Source organism: Trichosurus vulpecula, chromosome 3 (assembly GCF_011100635.1).
Source record: "Trichosurus vulpecula isolate mTriVul1 chromosome 3, mTriVul1.pri, whole genome shotgun sequence".
In the NCBI taxonomy this organism is placed as follows: Eukaryota; Metazoa; Chordata; class Mammalia; order Diprotodontia; family Phalangeridae; genus Trichosurus; species Trichosurus vulpecula.
The window spans coordinates 230,368,854-230,392,784 of NC_050575.1; the positions used below are offsets into that span (position 1 = coordinate 230,368,854).

Consider the following 23,931-nt stretch of genomic DNA (forward strand, 5'->3'; position numbering starts at 1 on the left):
CAATTCCATTTTTCTGACCTGGGCTCATTTACCCCTACTCAGGCAGCTGTGATGTCTCCTGCTTCCTGGTAGTGATAGTAAGGGTCTTAACGAAGACACTACAGTCAATCACTCATTCATTCAATAAACACTTATTAAACGCCTGCTGTGTTCCGGGCACAGTGCTAACTCCCAGGGATTTTTTTTTAAAAGGCAAAAGACAGTTCTTTCTCTTAAGGAGCTTACAATCTAACTACAAAGATAACATTCAAATAGCCAAGCACAGGCTGGTGTCACTGGATTTCAGAGTGCATGTAGGGGGCAGGAGATTATTTTGTAAAGCAGTTAGCACGGTGCCTGGCACATGCTTAATAAATGCTTGTTCCCCCCTCCCCAAATGTGGAGGGGCAGATTATGATGGGCTTTTGAATGCAAAAGGATTTTGTATTTGATCATAAAGGTGATGGAGCTACTGGAGCTTATTGATTTGAGGGGTGATGTGATCAGACCCGCACTTAAGGAAGATGACTTTGACAACTGAGGGAAGGATGGATTAGAGTGGGGACAGAAATGAAGCAGGGAGACCAACCAGCAGGCTATTTCGATAGTCCAGAGATAAGGGCTTGTATCAGGATGGTGGCAGTGTCAGGGGAGTGAAGGGAGCATATGCAAGAGATATCATGAAGATAATACTGACAGGTCTTGGTAACAGATTGATTACGGGGAGTTGAGAGAGAGTGAGGAGTTGATGACAGCTAGGCTGTGAGTCTGGGGGACTAGGAGAATGGTGGCACACTTGACAGTAATAGGGAAATTTGGAGGGGAGAAAGGTTTGGGGGGAAAAGAAAATGAGTTCAATTTTGCACATGCTGAGTTTAATTTGAGATGTCTATAGGACATGAAGTTTGAGATGTCCATTAGATAGTTGGAGATGTGAAACTATTTTAAGTCAGCAGAGAGATTAGGTCCTGGATAAGTAGATTTGACAATCATCAGCCTAGAGATGATAATTGTATCCAGGGGATTACTGAATTGAAGATAGCCATGGTTCCTCCACACCAAAGTCAATAGTCAATAAATAGTAACCACCTGTAATGTGTGAGACACTTTGCAAAGACCCTGCCGCATTCCCCGCCCCCCCACCTCCAGTAATCTGATTTGTAGAAAACTTGATGGTGACTTCTCCTGGTCTGTTTAGTGCCAGAAACACAGCCTAAGTTTCACGGGTTGCCGCAGAGGCAATAGCTTTCCCAGGGCCTATCTTCCATCTGCCATGTACACAATGGCAGGGCTGGTGCCTGCTCCATCTGCTGCTGTTAAGAGATTCAGTTACTACCATCTTTGTATGCTATAAGACTGGTATCATCCATGTTCCAGTTCTAAGAGGTAAAGATCACCTGACAAAGGTCAGGATGCCGCTTTGATATAGCAGAAAGAGTGCTTTGTTTCAGAGTCAGATGATCTGGGAACAAATGGTTGCTCTGACATTTACTCTACACTTAGGTAAATCATTTTCTCTTTCTGAACCCTAAGCTCCTTTTATCCATAAAATAAGAGAGTTGGAGTAGATGATCATAAAGTCCTTTCCAATTCTAATGGTTACAATCCTTTCTCTCCTCTAAGGTTAAAGAAGACCATCGCCACATCTTAAGCATTTGTTACCCACGCCAGGTCATGCCTCTTCAGGCCCCTTCCACTTCAGACCCCCTCTGTCTTATGAGGACTGGGACACGCTCAAATCCTAGGGGACTCAGCATAGGCAAACAAAGAAGCTTGATATAGCAGGAAGAACAATGACTGGGAAATCAGAAGACTGGAATTTGAATTTTGGCTTTTCCTCTTTCGCCTGCAAAGGACATGAGACATAGAATTTTAGAACTAAAGGGATGTTTGAGATTATTTGGTCCAATCTCCTCATTTTTGGTAAGGTATTATTATTAATAGAAGGAAATGTGGGTACAGAGAAGAATCCAATGTCACACAGCCAGAAATTGGTAGAATAAAGATTTGAATTGAGGTTTTCTGACTCCAGTTAACCTCTCTGAGCCACAGGTTCTTCATTTATAAAGTACAGCTAATAATGCCTATTAGTACCTATCTCAGAGGATTTTGTTCGGATCAAATGATCATGTGCGTTGAGTGCTTTGCCAAACTAAAGTTCTCTCTCAACATTAGCTTTTATTGTTATTCTGTTTGAATGTGAACAAACTGAAAATGCCCCAAATTAAATTCAGCACTTGTTATAAGATTCCACAGCTGAAAGTTCCCTTTGAAATCACCAAAGGAATGATAATAGGTCACTAAACTGTTCCTACCTTCTGACCCAGCAAAACCCCAATTAGGCATACACCAAGGAGTTCACAGACAGAAGAAAATATTTACAGCAGCACTTTTTATAGAAGTACAAAAAAACTAGAAACAGAGGAGATGTCCATGGTTGGAGAATGACTGAGCAAGAGACTGAACAAGCTAGCTGTGACATAAGAATGTTATGGAATATTATTGCACTGTGAGAGATGACAAATATAAAGTTTTCAGAGAAATTTAGGACTATGGGTTTAGAGCTGAAAAACATAGAGGGCTAGCTAGTCCAACCCCTTCATTTTACTGATGAGGAAACTGAGGCTTGGGAGGTTTGCCCAAGGTCACATGGATAATTAGCACCAGGAGCAGGATTTTAACCAAGGTCTTCAGACTCCAGAACCAATGCTCTTCCTACTGTACCCATTGCCTTGCAAAGATCTGTATGAACTTATACAGAACAAAGGAAGAACACAACTAAGGGAATTAAATTCTGGGGGAAAAGACCATCTCTACATGGTCTCATATATACACTACAACTATCCCACAAAGAGAAACACTGAGCAAAACTATACGCTCATTAACCCTACTGGCTCTATCCTTCTGGGTAGGGCAATTGACAGTGATCTCTGTGTGTATGTATATGTATATAGGTGTGTGTGTATATATGCTATATATATATTACTTAGCATACTTTATATATATGGGGCAGCTGTATATATTTATAGATAACATATAAATATCTTAAGACAACATTATCTTCTACTAATATAATAAATATGCTAAATGTTTCAAATTTATAAATATATATCTATATACTAAGTACACTTTATATACGTACACATATATTACCTCATGTATGCTTTATAGATATATATATGAAATATATTAAGTAGTATATAAATATATATGTATGTATAACTGTCCTCTTATATAAAAAGTATACTTAGTACACGTATATATGTATACACAACTGTCCCATATATATAAAATATTACTAAGTTGTGTGTGTATACATACATACATACACATACACACAACTGTCCCCAACTCACTCACTCACTCTCTGTCTCTCTGCATGTATACATACATATATAGTAAACCAAGTAATATACTGCTTGGTAGTATACTAAGTAAGCAGACATACACACACACACATACACACACACTTTTATATCTATCTATCTATCTATATATATAGATATAGATATATAGATACATATATACACACATATATACATATATATGCATATATATATATCACAGTTGTGTATATGCCTTTCCAATAATTCTACTCAAATCCATATACATGTATAAATGTACATGTGTATACACACACACATATGTGTTATCAATAAAATGTGTATTTTTAAAGAAAACCTTCAAGGCCCAGGTTATTTGTCGCCTCTTCTATGAAGTCTTTCTTGATTCCCCCAATTAAATGTTCTGTATGTTCTTTCTCTAACCATCTAGAACACTCTATAAACTTGAAAATTCTCTATCCAATCACGGCACCACAAGATCAAAGAGTTATTCATTTTGGTAGCTTTTTCATACATCCTACTTTGCATTACAGGTCTTTGTGTCCAGTGCTCCTCATTATTGTTAGACTATGAGATCCACGAGGGATAGAATGGTGTCTTCTTTCTAGAGGCTAACACAGGGTCTCTGCATACAGTAAGCACTCAATGAAATGTTTGTTTGGATGGTTTAGAAAAACAAGGCCAATACACTTGATTGAAATCAGATTGCAGTAATAATAGACACAGATTACAGAATAGAACTCAAAGCAAGATTCCTTGGAGACCACATAGTCTAATATCCACATTTTACATTTTAGGATGGAGTTGAGGATCAGAGAAGGGGGGACAACTGTTCAAGGTCACCAGCTCGTCCTAGAACCTAGACCTTCAGACTCTTAATCTGGGCCCTTTCTGTACCAGGTCACACATTTTTTCTTCTCTGCTTCATCTCTAGCCAGCAGGTCCATGCAAAAGACATTAAATTATTGTGGAAAACATCATCTAGACCCAACCTCCTACGTACACTACAAAAACATACCACAAGCAGAAATACTGGGGCAGAACCCTGAGTTTGTCATGGCTATCCAACTTGGGAGCTAGTAGTCGGTCTTAGGGATGAGAGATGGAAAAAAACTATTGAGGTAGTAGGGCACTATGATGTAGTGGTAAGAACATGAACTCAAGAGACAAGAGACTAGCTAGGGCTTTAGTCTGTGCTCTGCTCCTGTCTAGCTATGTGACCTTGTAGGATTCACCTCTCTGGGCCTCTATCTGTTTACCCATAGAAGGGCAGGGACTGGACTAGATGACCTTTAAGATTCCTCTTGGCTCTGACAGTCAATGAGGCAGGTAGAGAATGGGAAGGAAATGGTGGTCTGGGAAACACCATGCATGTCAGGCCCATTCCAGCTGTACTGTACAAACAAGTAGCACAGAAAAATACCACTCAAGAAAGAGGCAATCATCCCCATCACTGGGACTAGGTCACACTGAGTTGAAAGCTCACTATGAGCAAGTTCTGAGAAGAGGGAGAAAACACACGCTTTCCTGGAAACCCAGAATTGGAGGTAACCCGACTGCAAAAAAGGGCCAGCACAAAAGCAATTAGCCATGAATTCTGCACAGACGGCTGTTGTTTTTGACCCACTGAGATAATCATACAGCTGCACAGCGTCCAAAAATGGAACTGGTAATTTGTCATCTTAGCCCCACCCCCAACTCTTCCTGCTCTGAGACCCTAGTACTAGCGGCACATTTCCTGACCTACCAATCCACTTCTGGCAATGTCCCTGGTGTAGGAATCATCCAGGACTGAGCTCTAAAAAAAAAGGTAAGACACTTAAAACATGTGACTAAATGCACACACGCACACTCACACGCACACACACACACACACACATACACACACACACACACACCCCCTTTTAAAGAAGAATCAATCTTTACAAATGTTACTCAGACAATGATAGTTGTAACTGTTTCTAATTCTTTAGAACTTCAAGGGTTACAGAGTCCCTTCTTTATGACAACTGAGCAGTTGGGAAAGGTAAGATTTATTACCTCATTTTACAGATGAGGAAACTGAAAGCCCGAGAGATGACTTATCCAAGGTCATAAAACTACGAGAAGTTGGAACCAGAAGTCTATCGGGTTCAGATCCAGTTTTTTTTTTAAACAGGACACCACTGATGCCACCCCAACATATTATGAAGGGTGATAAATCTGCTAGCAATCTAAACAAACACATATCATGTGCTTCCTGTGCCAAGGGAAGTCTCCTATTTAACCCCTAGTTTCACTGAGGACTTAGGGCATGATGAGACATATAAAATCCATTCCTAAAAACCCTTGATGAAAAGAAATAAAATACGGGAGAAAACGCAAACACATTAAGGTATCCAGGGTCCTGTGGTAGGTGTGGTAACACAACATTTGCCAAGGGAGGGTCTGCCCTACTCCATCTGGTCTACAGCTTTAATGTCTGATTAAGGTTTGAGGCTGAGGGAGGAAAAAGATTGGGCTGACTCAGCCCAGCCGCTGAAGAGAACCCTAAAGTGTTCAAGAAAGGATTTAAAGGGCCACGTGCATCCAACCTCCTCATTTTACAGATCATGGGATCAAGACTTAGAGCCAGACGAGACCTCAGAGGCCATCTAGTCTAAGCTTCCCATTTCACAGATAAAGAGACTGAAACTCAGAGAGGGAAAGTAACTTTCCAAAGATAGGGGAACTGGGACTAGAATTGAGGTTTTCTTAACTCCCAGTCCAGGCAATGCTCCTTCTACTGCATCACAAATCACAAGTCCTGGGGGTGTGGCATAAACAATTAATGACAAAGAAAGAAGCATTTTCCTTTGGCTTTCTCCCCACTCCCTGACATTTCTTTCTTCCCTTTCACCAAATGAAATTTATAGTGTTTGTTTGTCTTTGCCACATGGCTTGGATGTTGCTGTAGGGCTGCATATGGATGCCAAAGCCACCATGTATTCTAGACTCAGTTCTGCCACTGGCTTGCTGGGTGACCCTAGAGGAAGTACTTCACCTCTCTGGGCCTCAATTTCTTCATCTGTAAAATCAAGGGCCTCAATTAGTTCAGTGGTTTCACCAATGATTGGCTTGCAGATCCCAAACTGCAAATATGCCTTCTATAAGTGTTAAAAAAATCACAAGTAAATGTATCATGATTTATCAAATGTCCATAGAGCTATTATGACTATTAAAACAAATTCACTCATTAAATTCATGGACACTTGTCATTGTGCATTTTCTCGATCAATAGACACCAATAATGCAACTCCCATCTCATGAGAGTCTGAAAATGTGTAAAAGGGGTCTTTATATCCAAAAATGTTCAGAATCATAGCTAGACAAGATGATCCCTAAAACCTCTTCTAGCTTTTCTGTGATTCTACAGCTACAGGAATTAATGTGAGAAGTGTCTCACTACTACTCCCTTTGCTCCTAACTTCACTTACAGTTAGTGAAGATTCGTTCATTCATTACAGCAGACTGAGAATTTTGTCCATTCTAATAGTAGAGTGAGAGACAGCCTGGCATAGAATGTAATGAACCAGCCCTGGAACCAGAAGTAACTGGCTCAAGTCTTCCTTAAGCCATATACCAGCTGTGAACTTGGGCAATCACCACTTCTCAGCTCTGTGGGCAACTCTCTAAGACAGGGGTTCTTCACCTTTTTTTGTGTCTTGGACCCCTTTGGCAGTCAACCTCGTGATGTCTATGGATGTCTTCTCAGAATATGGTTTTTGATTGCAATTAAAAAATACATAGAATTACAAAGAAAAGCAAAATGAAGTGAAAATGAAGATGTAATTATTCCCCCATTCAAGTTCACAGACTTCCTGAAATCTATCCACAGACTCCTTTGGTGCCCACTGACCCCAGGTTAAGAACCCCTATTCTAAGCCTATAAGTTGTGGAGAAGGTGCCTACCCATATTGAAAAGGGGGGAGCCCTTACCTTGGAGTTCCCTTTACCAGTGAAATCACTGGTCCATATCCCTCATCTAATAGCAGAAGCAAAACTAACTTGGTTTCTACACCCATACATGGTTATATTTAGATGTTCAGCGTTCCCATTTCCCTACTTTCCCCTCTGACTTATAATGATAAATCAGATTTAAGCTTTGTCCCCTTGGACCGCCGGGGATTCTAAAGAGTGTTTGATGAGCAGAGTTTCTCTTCAGGGAACTGGAAGATGTTATAATTTTTTTCTTGTATTTTCCCTTTTTTTGAAGCTGTTATTCCTAAATTTAGGTCTTTTCTTTCATCTTCAAATAAGTGATCCTTTAATTTTCACCCTATTTGGGGCATTTTTCCCCAAGTGCATTGAGATCATGCTAACAAATGAACATCAATTCAATTAGCTCCATTTTCATCACTGTTGTCTTATGTACATTGTTTTCCCAGTTATGCTTACTTCACTCTGCATCTGTTTGTATGTCATCTCATGACTCCCTACATTCTTCTTATTCACTGTTTCTTACAACACAGTAATATTCCATTACATTCATGCAGGACAATTTCTTTAGTCATTTCCCAGTTAATGGGCATATACTTTGTTTCTAGTTCTTTGTTGCCACAAAAAAGCTCTGCTGTAAATATTTTGATGGAAATCAATAATTCAGTTCATCAGAAAATGACTGAGTACTAACAGTGCAACTGGTCCTCAGGACTGGGAGAAATATACTCAGCTACAACAGCATCCCTGGCCTCAAGGAACTCACAGTCTGGTAAAACTGAATAAATGTTATCACTGACAGATGGAAAATTTGTTCTATTTGCTTTACCTTGACTCCTGATGAGATAACGGCAAAAAGGAACTCCCCTCTCTCCAACCTCCATTCCTAATCTACCTAATTTTACGTACTGTGCCATTATTATTTCAGATTCTTTCTTAATGCAGATGGAAATGGAAACATTTTACTTGATGACCATTTGCCTAAATCCACTGTCATTCAAGAAACTGGCTTCGTCATTCACTTCGGGGGGGAAAAAACCACAACTGGATGTGGAGGCTATATTGTTCAGATTATGTGGGAATAGCTGAACTGGCTGCTGACAGAGCTAGGCCTTCTGTCCCTATTGTTAGGATAGGCACTGCAAGTGGATAATGAACTGGGATGGGCACTGATCGATAATGAGCTTAGCCTAGAACTGGATAGGAGGAAAGCAAATAGATCTCAATTAGGAAATGGTAGAGCCCTTTTCAATATGATTCCATGCACTGCTCACTGCTGCCAAAGCACTTCTCTGCAAAAGCAACATTCTCACAGTGATACTATAATTATGGGATGATTTAGAAGAATCAAAATTGCAGATCTCCCAAAGGGCAATGGAAAGACTCATGATGAGTATAGGCAGGCAGTAGTAGTGCAGTGGATAGAACACTGTCCTGAATTTAACTCTGGCCTCAGACATTTACTGGCTGTGAGATCCTGGGCCAGTCTTATAACCTCTGTTTGTCTCAATTTCCTCAACTGTAAAATCAGGATCATACTAGCACCTACCTCTCACGGTTGTGAGGATCAAATGAAATGGTATTTGCAAAGAAATTAGCAAACTGCCTGACAGAGTACATGCTTAATAAATGCTCACTTGTATTCCTTTCCCTTCTTTTCCCTACCAAAACCAATAGTGACTAACTTGTGAAAGTAATGTAAAGGTCAGCATCATGGACAGGTAACAGTTATCTATCTATCTATTCTTCTATCTATCATCTATCTATGTAAAGTATTTACAAAAGACTAGAAAAATGTGAGGGGACACTCATGCTGTGAAAATGAAGGATAATGGATGTTCTAAGCTGCTCTCTCTACAGGCATCCACAAAAGAGCAAAAGTTTTCAAAGAAGGCCTCCAGCCCATTGGGTAGATCCACTGCAGAGGATTTTCTTAGAAAATAATTTCATTTTTTCAATTAATGAAAATCTATTTTCTTTCCTTCATCTCTTTGTAACAAGTACATAGTCAAGCAAACAAATTCCTACAGAAGATTTATAGACAACAACTGCCCAGGACAGAAAGAAAGGGAAAGTTGGGGAGCATCACTAGTGGAGACAACATTCATCTATTTATTTAAAATATGACATTTCCATGACTTAATTTTTTTTTTAATTCTTGTTCTATCCTCTTGGGCAGCCCTAGGTAATTTGGAGCAGCTTGATATTCGGAAACAGTCTCTGAACAAATCCAGGCAGATAGAGCAACACATTAAATTTTACTACGTCATTTACAGAAAATCACAAATTCACTAGAAAAGGAAAGAAGTAAACAGGTTAAAGCCTGTTGTTCTTAGTTACTAAAGAAGACCATAATACTGACTATCTTCTGGGTCTCAGTAAGGCTGCTTGAGGGACTAATAATAATAATGATGATAATTAGCATTTATATTGCGTTTTATGGCTTACAAAATGCTTTACAGATATGATCTTATTTGATCCTCACAACAACCCTGGAAGGTAGGTGCTTTTATTATCCCCACTTTACAGATGAGGAAACTGAGGCAGACAGCAGTTAAGTGACTTACCCAGGGTCACACAGCTAGTAAGTGTATGAGGCCTGATTTGAACTCATGTCTTCCTGACTCTTAGTGTAACACTCTATCCACTGTACCATGTAGCTGCCTAAGGAAAAAGTGTAAGTGGGCCTCTAAATCCTGGGAAATTCAGAGATACAACCTGATACCGATGACCTTTTCTTTTAACAGGCCTCTGGCCATTTTAGTATCTAGAAGAAGGGAAGAGAGGCATCCCTGTGGGCTGGGGCTGGGCACCAGTCCTGATGCTGCCTCTTACTGCTCATAGCACAGTAGATTTAGAACTGGAAGAGGCTTCAGATACCATCTAGCACAACACCACCATTGTATATATGAGGAAAATGAGGCCCAGACAGGGTAAGTGACCTGCTGAACATCAGAAAATGTCAGAGGCAGATCTGAACCCAGGTCCTCTGACTCTAGAGCTAATTCTCTTTTCACGCTTCTACACTGGACCTATGACAAGTCACTTCAAATTTCTGAGACTCAGTCTCCTTATCTGTAAAGTATGGAAGTAATATTGGAAGTAATGGAATAAATGGAAATAATACGGATAAATATGGAATGAATACTAATAATAACAAAAATAATAAATAAATATCTATAAATAATATGGATAAATATGGAATAAATGGAAATAATAAACTGGAAATAAAATGGAAGTAATAACACCTGTCTTGTCTATTTCACAGCATTGTTGTGAGAATCAAGGAAAATGATCTACGTGAAAACACTCTGTTGGAGTAATGTAGAGGACTTTTATTATTATTAATAAGTCAAGAGCTATTTCCCCAGGGAAGAGAAATGCAGTTCTCTTCAAATGTGATCACATCTCCACGATTAACTGGATCATAGGATCACAGATTCAGAGCTGAGAAGAACCTGAAATGTCATCAAATCTAAACTCCTTCTCTCCTATCTTCCCCTCTCCACCTCTGCTCTTGATGCTCTTCTCATCTAAATCCAGTCATCGTGGGATAACTTACCCAAGGCCAGCAGAATTCAGAATCAGAATTGAGATGAGAATTTTCAGGCTTCCAGACTCCAAGTCCTAAGGCCAGACCACTAGACCATGCCCCTGAAAAAGAAGATAAGACACCAGTTATCATTCACCTACCCACGTATGCTTAACAAGGCTCCAGAGTGGAAGCCCCAAGTGTGCAGATCAGGCTACAAACTTCTTTTTGAGCCTGCTTGCTTTTTTTTTTTTTTTTTATTAAATCAGCCTGCTAGGCTGCAGTGACTCTCCCACCCCTGTACTGAAATAAATAAAAATCACAGTTCTTGGCTTCAGGCCCAGCTTTTAATTGCTAGATGTTTCTAGTAGATGGCTCCAGCAGGCATGATCAGAAGCTGCCTTTTGAGAAAAGGAGCAGCCAGCCTCAATTTCTGAAAGTGCCCTGCATAGTAACAAGGAGGGTGGTGGGTGAGAGAGGGACAGTGGGGGGAGGAACGTTTGGAGCAAATGCAACACAGTCAATGGAAAAAAAAAAACAAACCTGTTGGCAAATCATGAGCTCTTATCATGAGGCAGTTAGATGGCACAGTGGATCGAGCTCTGAGTCTGTAGACAGGAAATCCTGAGTTCAAGTGTGACCTCAGACCCGTATTAGCCGTGTGACCTTGGGGAAGTCACTTTACCTCTGCCCGTCTTGACTATAAAATGAACCCTCATAGCACTTCTTTTGTGCCTCTTTCACAACCTTGACCGTTCTGCCTCGTAGTATTATATTTAGTAAGCTCGCTGGATTCTAGTGGCAGAACTGGAAAGGATTTTAGAGATAATCTAGCCCAGGGCTGTCTAACCTTAGGTTTTTATTGAAACAATAGACAACATATTTTGATTTGCCATTTTGGTGAGAGCTTTGTGGTAGCTCGGCTTTGTTTACTAAAGCATTCATGTAAATTTCTATGCTTGTAGGCAGGCAACATAAATCACACTGCAGGCCTCATGCCTGATCTAGTCCAAGGGTTCTTTACAATTTTTGACTCACAGATAACAAGGCACTCTTGTGAAACCAATAGACCCTTCCCAGAATCACGTTTCTAAATGCATAAAACAAAATATAAAATATTACAAAGAAAATTAATTAGGTTGAATATAAAAATTAATATAAAATATATAACCCCCCTAACCTAGTCCAAGTGCCTCATTTTACAAAGGAGAAGACTGATGTCCAGAAGTTAAGTGATTTTTCCAAGCTAATTTAAAAAAGAAAGGACTCAAATCCACTCCTGACTTCAAGTTCAGTGTTCTTGATACTATTACTAATAGCCAACATTTATAAGGCACTTGTTATATACCAGGCACTGTGCTAAGCACTTCATAAACGTCTCATTTGATCCTCACAACCACCCTGGGAGGTAGCAGCTATTGATATTCCCACTTTATAGATGGGTAAATAGAGGTTTAGTGACTTGCTCAGGATCATAGCTCGTTAAATATCAGGAGCCAAATATGAATTCAGATCTTCCTGACTCCAGGTTCAGTGCTCTAGCCCCCATACCACCTACATAGTACATACAACCAGACTCCCTAAATAGCCCATAAATTTCTTTCTTCCTTACTTCCTTCCTCTCTTTCTTTCTTTCTTTTAGATATTTTATTTTTTTCCGATTACATGTAAAATTTTAAACATTTTTCAAAACTCTGAGCTCCAAATTCTCTCCCTCTTTTCTTCCCCCACTCCCCTCATTGAGAAGGCAGCAATTTGATATAAGCTCTGCATGTGCTGTCATAAGTTTCTTGAAAAGAGGGATGCAGATGTGTATTTTTTCCTCTTTTGCCTCTCCCTATACATTCAGAGGGCAGCTAGATGGCACAATGGGTACAGCACCAGGCCTGGAGTCAGGAAGTCTCGTGTTTCTGAGTTCAAATCCAACCTCAGACACTTAATAGCTATGTGACCCTGGGCAAGTTACTTAACCCTGTTTGCCTCAGTTTCCTCATCTGTAAAATGAGCTGGAGAAGGAAATGGCAAACCATTTCAGTATCTTTGCCAAGAAAATCCCAAATAGGGTCACAAAGAGTCAAACAGGACTGAAAAAAACAACCCGACAACAAAAATACATTCAGAAGAGTGCCTTGCGTAAAACAGGCACTCAATAAGGATTTGTTTAATAAAACAATGAAACCCCATGAAGTTTTATCACCCCATTCCTTTCCCAAGGCCCAGTATTAGGGATAAGGTGATGACAGATCACAAAACCCCTATCCCGGCAATTGAATGTTTTCTTTTATTTCGCTTTGCAGACCAGCAGGAAAAGAGCATATTTGAAGAATGACAACTGGGTTCCCCTCCTTTCTTCTTAAGGGCCTCACTCCCTTAATTCTGATACAAGGTATTCAAAGTTTAAAACACACATGCAGCAAATGATGGTAATGCAGGTTTGATGGTAATGAATGAACATAGGCTGAAATTCTGCTCAGAAGCAAAATTTTGCCTTGAATTCAAAAAGCGAAGTGCTCTGAATTTCAGGAACAAGAGTTGGTGTAGAATCTTCTCCTCTAGGAGCTAGGAGCCTGAGGATGGAGTCAGACAATATGGGTTTGAATCATAACTCCGTTACTTGCCATGTGTGAGGCATTGGGTATGTAACTTAATTTTCCTGGACTCGTTTCCTCATCTGTAAAATGAGTCAGATTGAGTAGATCTCTAAGATTTCTTCCAGATTCTGAACAATGTAATGACCAACCCAGATTCCAGAGTGCTAATGATAAAGCAGATACTCATCTGTTGGCAGAAACTTAATGGACTCAAGATATACAATGAAACTTACTTTTTTGGACATGGGCAACGTGGGATTTTTTTTTTTTTGCTTAATCATTCATACTTGGTATAAAATTTTTGTTTTTTCTTTTTTTTTAAATGGCTCTGTGTGGGAAGGAGAAAAGGATTATTGATAGGGTCCCTTCCACAAATGAGAAGAGGGCTGGAATGAATGAATCACAGACAATCAAAACAGCTTTGAAAGTTAAATGTTGATTTTTATTATTATTCCTGGCTTAGGGGAAAGTCTTTGCAAAGGTCCAGAGCTAGGAGCATGGAGAACACCAGGTAGGTCAGTTTGTTCAGAAGAACAGTTCTCAAACTTTTGGGACTTGAGACCCCTTTACACTCTTTTTTTTTTTAAACTAAAGAACATTTATTGTATTTTCTACTAAGCCTTTGAATTTTGAGGACCTAACTAAATTCTGGAAAATCCTCACACAGAAGGGTGAGTACAGTGAACATTATAAGCAGATATGAACAGCTGGAAGAACTGTAACCAAGTGCTAACTGACCAAAGAGAAATTTTCAGCTACTTCTTAGTTAAAAAGAAAAAGAAAGTAGGGAGGGCTAGGGGCTTCAGATTGAATGAGACAAAAATCTTCTAATACATTCGACCTTGGCTAGATTGTAACAAAATGGAAACAGGACTTCTATAATACAAAGCTCCCACTACAGCACGCTGTACACACCTGTTTTCCAAGCCCTCCCCTCACCCCCCAAGGCTGCCACTTGAATTGTTTGCCGGCTTGTTGGGCCTGCCGACGGAGAAGCACATAGATCTTCTCTTTGATCCAATCTTTGTTGTAGGGCTGGTATGTCTGAGTGTCCGCTCGGTACACAAGGCAGCTAAGATCTGCCAGATCATCAACGAAATCAAACAACTGACAACTGTCATATGTGATGGAGGGACTGTTGGGATTCATTCTCCTCAGATGCTCTTCATACATTCTACAAACTCCTTCCATGCATTCATTCACTGATTCGTAATCAGCGTAAGTTCGGCCTTCTGGCCTCTTGCTAGGTTGTACCAACAAAACGGTATGAGACATTGTGCTGAGCTCTGCCGCCGCCGCCGCCACGGCCACTGCACGCAAGCTAAGCCACAACAGCACTAACAGCCAATCCCCACGAGAAGAGCCCCCTTTACACTCTTAAAAAATTAAAGAGTTTTTATGTGGGTTATATCTATCAATATCTATAGTATTAGAAATTAAATATCTTAACATTATTATAAAAATAGCTTTGACAAGTGGACATGTCCAACAGATAGTTGGATGTGTAGACTGGGGATGAGGAAAAAGGTGAGGCCTGCATAGATTTGGGAATCATCTGCATAGAGATATTAGTTGAACCCATGAAAGCTGATGAGATGAGCGGGAGCCAGTACAGGGAGAAAAGAGTCCAGTGAAGAACCCTGACATATACCTAGCCAAAGCGGCAGAACATAGATGATGATTTTCATCTCTGGGCCTCCATCTTCTCACCTGTCAAACACAATAATATCTGTGGGATCTGCCTCACAAGATTGTCACGAGGTCCAAAAGATAAATGTGCAGTCAGTTGTTATGTAGAAATTCCCAAAGTAAGTGAACTTTACATGTATATTGTACTTATTAACTTTCAAAATTACTTAATGTATATTAAACCTAACAATAATTTCTTCTGTTATATATGAAACACCTTAGAGTTTGTGAAACACTTTCACAAACATTATCTCACCTGATCCACTTAAAAATTCTTTGAGGCAGGCCAGGCAGGCGTGGTTTCTCCTGTTTTATAGATAATTGAGTTCCAGAAAGGTTGAATTATTTGTGAGAGAGTCCAGAGAAGAACAAGTATGGCAGCAAAAGGTGTCAAGACCCCTCTGTACCAGAATCAGTTGAAGGAACTGATACTACTCAGCCTGAAGAAGAGAACACTTTATAGATACCTTCAAGTCATTTAACCTTATTTGCCTGTTTCCTCATCTGTAAAATGAGCTGCAGAAGGAATGGTAAACCACTCCAGGGCCTTGGTAACAAGAAAATCCCAAATGGGGTCACAGAGAGTCGGATGCGACTGAAATGACTCAACAAAAACAAACCTTCAACCTTTCCAGGGCCTGTCAAGTAGAAGATTGGTTCTGCTTGGTTCTAGTGAACAGAACTAAAAACAGCGGGTAGAAGATGCAGAGAGGCAGATTTAGGTTCAAGGTAAGAAACAATTCCTTCACAATTTCAGTTATCTAGAAATGGGAAGTAGCAGATTGTCTCTTTGGGAGGTCGCCAGGCCAAACATAGATCACCACTTGTTGGAGATTTTGAAGAGGGAATTCCTATTCAAGGAAAACTGGAATGGATTACTTCTAAGTCCTTTCCAACTTGGAGATTTTGTGATTCTGACTCGTCCAATTACTGAGCCAGTTAGAGTCAAAGCCAGGACTAGAATTCTGGTCAATACACTTTCCCATATAAACTCAAATATCTCTTTATACATGGACTCAAAGAACATACTTGTATGCGAAAAGGATTTCTTTTTTTAAAATGCCTCATCTAAATTCTCAAGTTCAACATTAAATATCCCAGGGGCTGAATGCACTAACTCCTCTTTCCTAGCTCTGCATAGAGCTCTGCTTGGTGCCATGCACAGACAATGCCATTGGGAGTCCTCAGGAAAGATCTTTATGCCAGCCACCAAAAACCTTGCTTCCTCATACTTCTACCATGTTTACATGTTCCAATGACTTCTGCCATTTTTGAGGGGGCTCCTTCCATATCACAATTTGCAGCCCTACCCCCAACTCCTTAATAAATAATCTCCATAGATTGTCATAGATATTTACCCAGTAACTCACCTTCTTCTAGTGATGAGCCCTTCTGGGTTTGTCCAGGCTGCTCCCAGCTTTGCCCATGATAGCACTTAATAAGGGCAGCTAGGTCACTCAGTGGATAGAGTGCTGGACCTGAAGTAAGGAAGACTTATCTTTCTGAGTTCAAATGTGGCTTTAGATACTTAGTACCTGTTTGATGAGACAAGTTACTTCACCCTGTTTGCCTCACTTTCCTCATCTGCAAAATGAGCTGGGGAAGGAAACGGCAAACCACTCCAGTATCTTTGCTAAGAAAACTCCAAATGGGGTCATGAAGAGTCAGAAACGACTAAAACAACTGAATAACAGGAATAACAAAAGGCAGTTAATAAGTGTTTATTGAATTAAATTGCTCCTCTTAAAGCAGATGGCCTGTTGCCAGTATCTCCCTCGCAAGTTCATTATGAGGATCAAATGAGATAATTTATAAAAAGCATTTAGCACAGTGCTAGGCACATAGTAGGTGCTATATGAATAAATGTTTATTCCCTTCCCCTAAGTATAATATTCACAAAATAAACACAACTCACCTATTATATAGATTTAACTTTAAAGTATGTTAGAACTTGAATTCACAAAGAACTGAAAAAAGAAAAAAAAAGGCTCTTTTGCAAGTTTCCTGACTCTCCAGTCATGTTGCCAACTAAAATGTTCAGGGCAAACAGGAAAGGAAACTGTGTGTTGAGAGTAAGAACTTTGCAGAGTCACAGTCTTAGAGAGTGGACCCGGGTGCTGAGAAATTGAATGACTCATCCTAGGGCCACACAGTCAGCAAATTTAGAGGTGGGACATAAACTCACATCTTCTTCACACTGAGACTGGCTCTCTATCTATGAACACGCTGTCTTTCATGGACCTGTATGATGGCAAATAATTCTAATATTAGGTCCACCTCGCACAGAGTTTACAACATGTCATTCATTCTTCGGGGACAAGGCCTTAGTCACTGTACTACGAAGCACTTTTTCTTCCTTTTCTGGCCCTGGAGTCAGGAGGACCTGAGTTCAAATGTGACCTCAGACACTTACTAGCTATGTGACCCTGGGCAAGTCATTTCACCCTGACTGCCTCCAAAATAACAACAATGCCACTGGCAACAGCAGCAGCAGCAGCAGCAACAACACACCTTTTCCCACTGCATTTAGAATCAGAAAACCTGAGTCCAAATCCCACCTTTGGTACCTACTGACTGTGAGACTCCATTGGATCAGGAGTCTTCAAGCAGGGGATGGATGACCATTTGTGGGGAATGTTATAGTGAAGGGGTTTCCTGGCTACCAGCCCTCAGTTCTGTGACCTTGGCCGAGTCCCTTCCCCCTCTCTGAACATCTCTTCCCTCCCCCAGAAAATCAATGACTCAGCGACACCAATGGACGTTTCCAGCTTTGAAAGTGAACAATTCTAAGTAGGAAGAAGCTCCCATCATGGCAAAGAACTTATGTGACCCGTTCTCCTTGGCTCCTTGGGAACAGGAGATTAACTCGAATTGCAAATTTCCTAGAAGCTCCATCACTAAACCACAGGGGTTCCCGAATAGCCAGCTTTCCTGTGACAGATAAAGATTACAGTCGTTGCTCTGGACCGAAACAAGGAGAAGTCATTATACAGAAATAATTATGTTGCGTTACGATTGGTTGCTCCCGATTTTTGTCTAGCGATTGTCTTACAAATTACCCCTGCCTTTTCCTCCAGGAGCACAAAAATGCAGAGGCCTGGGAATGCAAAGTAAGCCTGCCAAACACGCCTCTACGGCTCTCCACAAAAGGGTCACCAAGCTCAGATTCTCACTTTATGATTCTTCTTCTGTACTTTAAAATAAACACAAACACAAAATAAGCAAGGATTGAGGTAGTACATGTTGGTCCCCACCCCCTAGCAAAAAAAAAAAACAAAACAAAACCAAAAAAAAACTACTACTACTTGTTAAATCTCTTTAACCAGATATCATTCTTCTCTCAAAAAAAGAAAAAGATAATGCTTTGAATGCAAATTATTTTGGGAAAGGGACCATACTTGCCTAAAATCCACACAGAGAGAGTAAGATTTAGCTGGGAATGGGAAATGAGCAGGTGGACACAAAGGACAGTACTACATACTTCAAGAAGGGGAGGCAGGGAGCCCAAAACTGAGGGCAGTGGGAAAAGAGAGGTAGGAACGATAAAGGAAACCTTTGACATCTCTGATGAGCTGGTGAAAATTCCATGAGATAAGGGAAGGTGGCAGCCAAGCAATTCTGATAAATGGCGGCTGTTCTGAATCAGTCTTTAAAGTGGCCATTAGAAGTTTAGTTAATTAATAATAGCTCAATTGCACATCTCTCCTTCACTAATGTCCTCATCTGATGCCTCATCAGGGGTGGAGAGGACCTTGGGCTCTCAAAGGCTATGCCAGCAAAACACAAGCTCTGACAGGTTCTATCAAACTATAAAGGCTTCAAGTGTAGGCCTGGAAATGAACTGCGTGTCTGACATCTCTGAGACATCATAGTAAAATGTAGAGACTCATAACTAGGTTTGCCTCGAGGTGATGTATTTTTGGCCAGAGTAAAACTCAGTAAAACTATCCCCTAAAGTATAGAAGAAACATTGATGCCAATGAAGGCCCAGATCCATAAAGTCTGGAAGTGTTTTCATTTACATAACACCCAAGTATTATCTATTACATTATCTCACTTGGTACTCACAGCCACCCAGGGAGGTACCCTTCCCACCCCCCCACCCTCCCCACTGGGCCATTTTACAGAAGCCAGTACAGAGGCCTGGACTTGAGATATCCAAGTTTACACAGATGGTAAATAGCAAACTGACATTCAAACTTGGGTCTTTCTGTCTCCAGATTGAAGTCAAGAGGTGGGGGCAGGGAGAAGAGCTGAGGGGCGGGATGTTGGGGGTGATGGGTATACCTGAAAGATACTTAAACGGAACTGCACCGTTTAAGCAGACAACTATGTTAAATGAACAATAGATAAGGAATTCCAGGTAAGGTTTCTCATCTCTTCCTGCTCCTGGGACCCCTTCCCTTCTTACACCAGCCCCAGTTGGGAGTATGGGTGTATACTCAGGAAATGACAAACTGTTTTAATATTACCCCAAGCCAAATCTAATGAGGAAGATAAGTCTGCTGGGGGAGGGAGACAGAAATATAAGAATGCATGTATGTGTGCATATAAATATGAATTTACGTGTGTAGATGTACACATACATATTTAAACACACACACACACACACAACAGTACGAAGTCAGAGAGAGGTGATCTGAGGATTATGATCATTTGGAGGCTGTGTTTGAAATGAAAACTATTTTAAAACTATTTTATATCAGTCAGACAATAAGCGTTTACAAAGCTCCTACTTTGTGTTAGGTGCTGCACTAAGTATTGGGCATACAAAGAATGGCAAAAGACAGTCCCTGCTCTCAAGGAGCTCACAGTCTAGTGGGGAGACAACATGCAAACAACTATGTACAAACAAGCTGTATCCAGGTAAAACTGGCTATCATTAACAGTGGGAAGGCCCTTGCATTAAGCTGAACAAGAAGAGGCTTCTTGTAGAAGGTAGAACCTTATCTGGAATTTGAAGGAAGATTATGAGTTTAAAACTAGAAGGGACCTCAGTGGTCACTTAGTCTTACATATGCAACTTTACAGATGAGGAAACTGAGGCCTAGAGGGATTATATAATTTGGCTAAAGCTATACAGAAAGTAAGTGGCAAAGCTGGGTTTCAAATTCTGGTCCTCTGACTTCAAATCCAATGCCCCATGATCTTGCAGTCTCTAAAACCCTCAAGATTTATTTTCAGCTGCTTCATTTCCCCATCTTGTGTTGGTGAAATCAACTCTTTGATCCCAAGTATAGGACTTTGCATTTGTATTGTGAAGCCTCTCCTGTTCCCCCAACTCTTTTCTTCTTCACAGTAAACATCTTCAGTTCCTTAAGCGATGCTTACATTGTAAATATGATCTCCAATACCCTCACCATTCTGGTTAACTCTAGTTTGTCAATGTCTTTCCTAAAATGTGGTGACCAAAATAGAATAAAATACTACAGAAGTGCTCCAACCAGAACAGAGTACACATTGGGACTATTTCTTCTCTCCTTTTGAATGACATGTATCTTTAGATCACCCTAAGATTATATTATCTTTTTTTGGCTTCTATGTTGTATTTTCATTTTGATCCTGCAGTCACTAAAACCCTTTAGATTTATTTACAGCTGCTGCGTTTCCCCATCTTGTATTTGTGGAACCAATTTTGATCCCAAGTATAGAACTTTGCATTTACCCTTATTAGAGCTGGAAAATAAAACGAAAAATCACTGAATGCATGGAGGAACTTTGTATCTTTCCAAAATCCTCCTTTTCCTGTTGAGGAAACTGAGATCCAGGAATGTAAATGATAGCTTGCTCCCAAACTCACACAATTAATGGTACAAGTGAAGTCTAGAACCCCAATCTCCACTAAAACTCAAAAAAAAGCTATTCATAAACTTATAGACAAAAAATAAATACCCAAAAAACTTTGCCTGGGCTCAGCTGGAAAAAAGACTTTAAAATAACAGATGTATGAACTGAAAATTGAACCTACATATAGCCAGACTGTTCATTTGCAGTCAACTTTTGATCATCCATAGTCCCGGAACAGGGAATGAGGCAGATATGTTAAGGCTTTAGGCTTTGTACTAGATATTGACATTTTGTAACCTTGCTTTAGTTTCAACCTCCCCTCCTATGGTCATTTCACCCGGTCAAGGAACGAAATGGGCATATTTAAAATTCCTTCGCTCCCTTCCTCCATATACTTCCAGTGATTGAGTTGGTGAGCTAATCAAACTGCAGTCAAGCCATACCAGAGGAGTAGAGAAGCTTGGTTGTTCTCTGATGCAAACTATAAAATTCTTCTAATAAATAGGCAATAGGTGAATCCCTGCATAGGCATCATTCCCTCCATGGCACCAGTGCTAAATGCCTTGCTGATTAGTCAGTCCTGGGGTATCTGGACTTCTTCCCAAAATATCTTTTTTGATTTCCTTCTCTCCTGGCTTTTTGTGGGGAATTAGCCCCATGACTGAAATAATGAGAGGCCTGAGCTTTCTCTTCCTTTCCTATGTTATAGGAACTAAAACAGGAAAAATATGAAAGAAACCAGGGAAAGAATATGGAGTCTTCTGTTTTCATCCTTGGACTTCAGAGCCCCTACTGATTGTTTCAGATGGAGCTCTGAATGTCACAACAGCAAGAGACCTTAGAAATCACCCAGTATAACTCCCTCAGCTATAGAGAGGAGACCAAGACCCAAAAAGGTATAGATACTGGTCCAAAATCATACAGATACAGACACAGCCAAAACTAGAGTTCAGGTCTTCAGACTTCAAGTACTGCCTTCTCTCCATGAGCCAAGTAAGTAGAGTTCTGAAAGATCAATGCAGGTAACTCAGAAAATATATTTTGATACCAGAATTAGTAGTAAAGATGGCGTAGAGGTTTGCCTGCTTTAAAACCAGGAAGTGGATAGGATGGTCTCTCAAGGTTCATGTGGGCCAATAGCTGTTGATGTTTTTGTTCATCTTTTTTTTTTTGGAATCAATAAGGTTCAAGATTTTTTCCCATGCCTTTGGTATCTTTTCCACCTTTATATATCATGTTAAATTGGTCTCTTGGTGTGCTCACAATTGTATAACCTAAAGCAGACATCTGTTCTGTAAATACTTGATCCAATCCGAGTGGTTTCTGCCGACCCCACCCACCTGCCCCATTTTTGTTCTCTTTAGTGACATTTTTACTTTATAAATGCCCCAGGGACTGTAATGTTAGGATCCAACTGTGATGATGCCAATATCTCTGACGGACAAAATAGCTTATTGTAATCATTTTTGCAAACCTTTCCCATTTTTAATGTTTGCAGTCCTTTTCCTATTTTCATCCTTGAATGCCCTCGGATGACTCTGCTTAATGGTATATCTCACCAAGATTTCTTTAAACTGATTTTGCCCTCTACTGTTTTTCTCTACTTAATGAGACAACCCTGCTTATAATTGTCCACCACCATGATTCTTTCCAATATTTTACAGATGAAACTATATTCTAAACTACTGCTGGCTTTGGCATCCATCACTCTCAGTTTGGCAAGTAAGTTAAATATTTGTTGATTAAGGCCCTTTTGGTTTCTTTGTTGTAGCAATTAATTACCTGAATGAAATTATTGTAATCAATGTCAATATCGCATCTTTTTTCTATTTCTCATTTTTTATTTTCAATAGTTTGCTTAAATATTTCAGGGTTACACTCTTAACTGTAGGTCATACCTTTTGCTGAATACTGTTCTTATTTGTTATCACTTCTTATCTTAGTGCTAATATGGTGATGTTGCTCACTCATTTTCAGTCCTGTCTGACTCTTTGTGACTTCTTTTGGGGTTTTCTTGGGAAAGATACTGGAGTGGTTTGTCATTTTCTTCTCCAGAAATTTTACAGATGAGGAAACTGAGACAAACAGGTTAAGTGATTTGCCCAGGGTCACACAGCCAGCAAGTGTCTGAGGCCAGATTTGAAATCAGGAAGATGAGTCTTCCTGACTCCAGGCCTGACAATATCTACTGTACTACCTGGCTGCTGATAAGCTGACAGGCTCATAATCTAAGAGTCATCCCTGACTCTGCACTATTTCTCACCCCCCAAATCCAATCTGTTGCCAAGACCTGTTGATTTCACCTCTGCAACATTTCTCAAATATGCCCCCTGCCCTCCTCTGACAGAGCCACCTAGTGGCCTTGTGCAAATGTCTAGTACAAACCCTCTTCATCTCACACCTTGATTATTGTGATAGTCTGCTGGTGGGTCTCCCTGCCTCAAGTCTCTTCTTACCCCAATCTATCCTCCATTCAGCCACCAAAGTGATTTTCCTAAAGTGCAGGTCTAATCATGTCAACTCCCTAATCAATAAACTCCAGTGGCTCCCTGTTGTCTCTCGGATCAAATACATAATCTTCTGCTTGGCATTCAAGGCTCTTTATAACCTAGTCCCCCCCACTACCTTCCCAGTCTTCTTATACCTTATACCTTGCCATGTACTCTGATATCCACTGATACTAGCCTCCAGACTGTTCCATGAACAGGCACTCCATCTCTTGGCTCCCGGCATTTTCTCTGTCTGTCCCTGATGCCTGGAATGCTCTCTCTCCTCACCTCTGCATCCTGGCTTCCCTGACTTCCTTTAAGTCCCAATTAAAATCCCTCTCCTCTATGAGAAGCCTTTCCTAACTCCTCTTAAGTCTAGTGCCTTTCCCATATTAATACTTTCTGTTATAAGGAAGGAAAAAAAAACCCAAGCATCTATTATGTGTCCACTAAGCACTAAGCACTGTGTCAAGCATTTTACAAATATCTCATTTGATCCTTATAACAACCCTGGGGGTAGGTGCTTTTATTATCCTTATTTTGCAGATGAAGAAACTGAGGCA

At 40.3% G+C, this 23,931-nt stretch overlaps 2 protein-coding genes across 7 annotated transcripts in view; both read right to left on the reverse strand.

Moving 5' to 3' along the window:
- Positions 1-23,931, reverse strand: part of HPCAL1 (hippocalcin like 1) — a 192,379-nt gene that overhangs the window by 44,258 nt on the left and 124,190 nt on the right. For all 6 annotated transcript variants that reach the window (XM_036751487.1, XM_036751488.1, XM_036751489.1 and 3 more), the window contains one exon: positions 10,843-10,934. The gene's annotated coding sequence lies outside the window, so the exon portion shown is untranslated. The remainder of the gene's footprint in view (positions 1-10,842; positions 10,935-23,931) is intronic.
- On the reverse strand, positions 14,280-14,678 carry LOC118842419 (enhancer of rudimentary homolog). Its single transcript, XM_036749943.1, has one exon. The coding sequence runs from the start codon at positions 14,676-14,678 to the stop codon at positions 14,280-14,282; it is 399 nt and encodes a 132-aa protein (XP_036605838.1).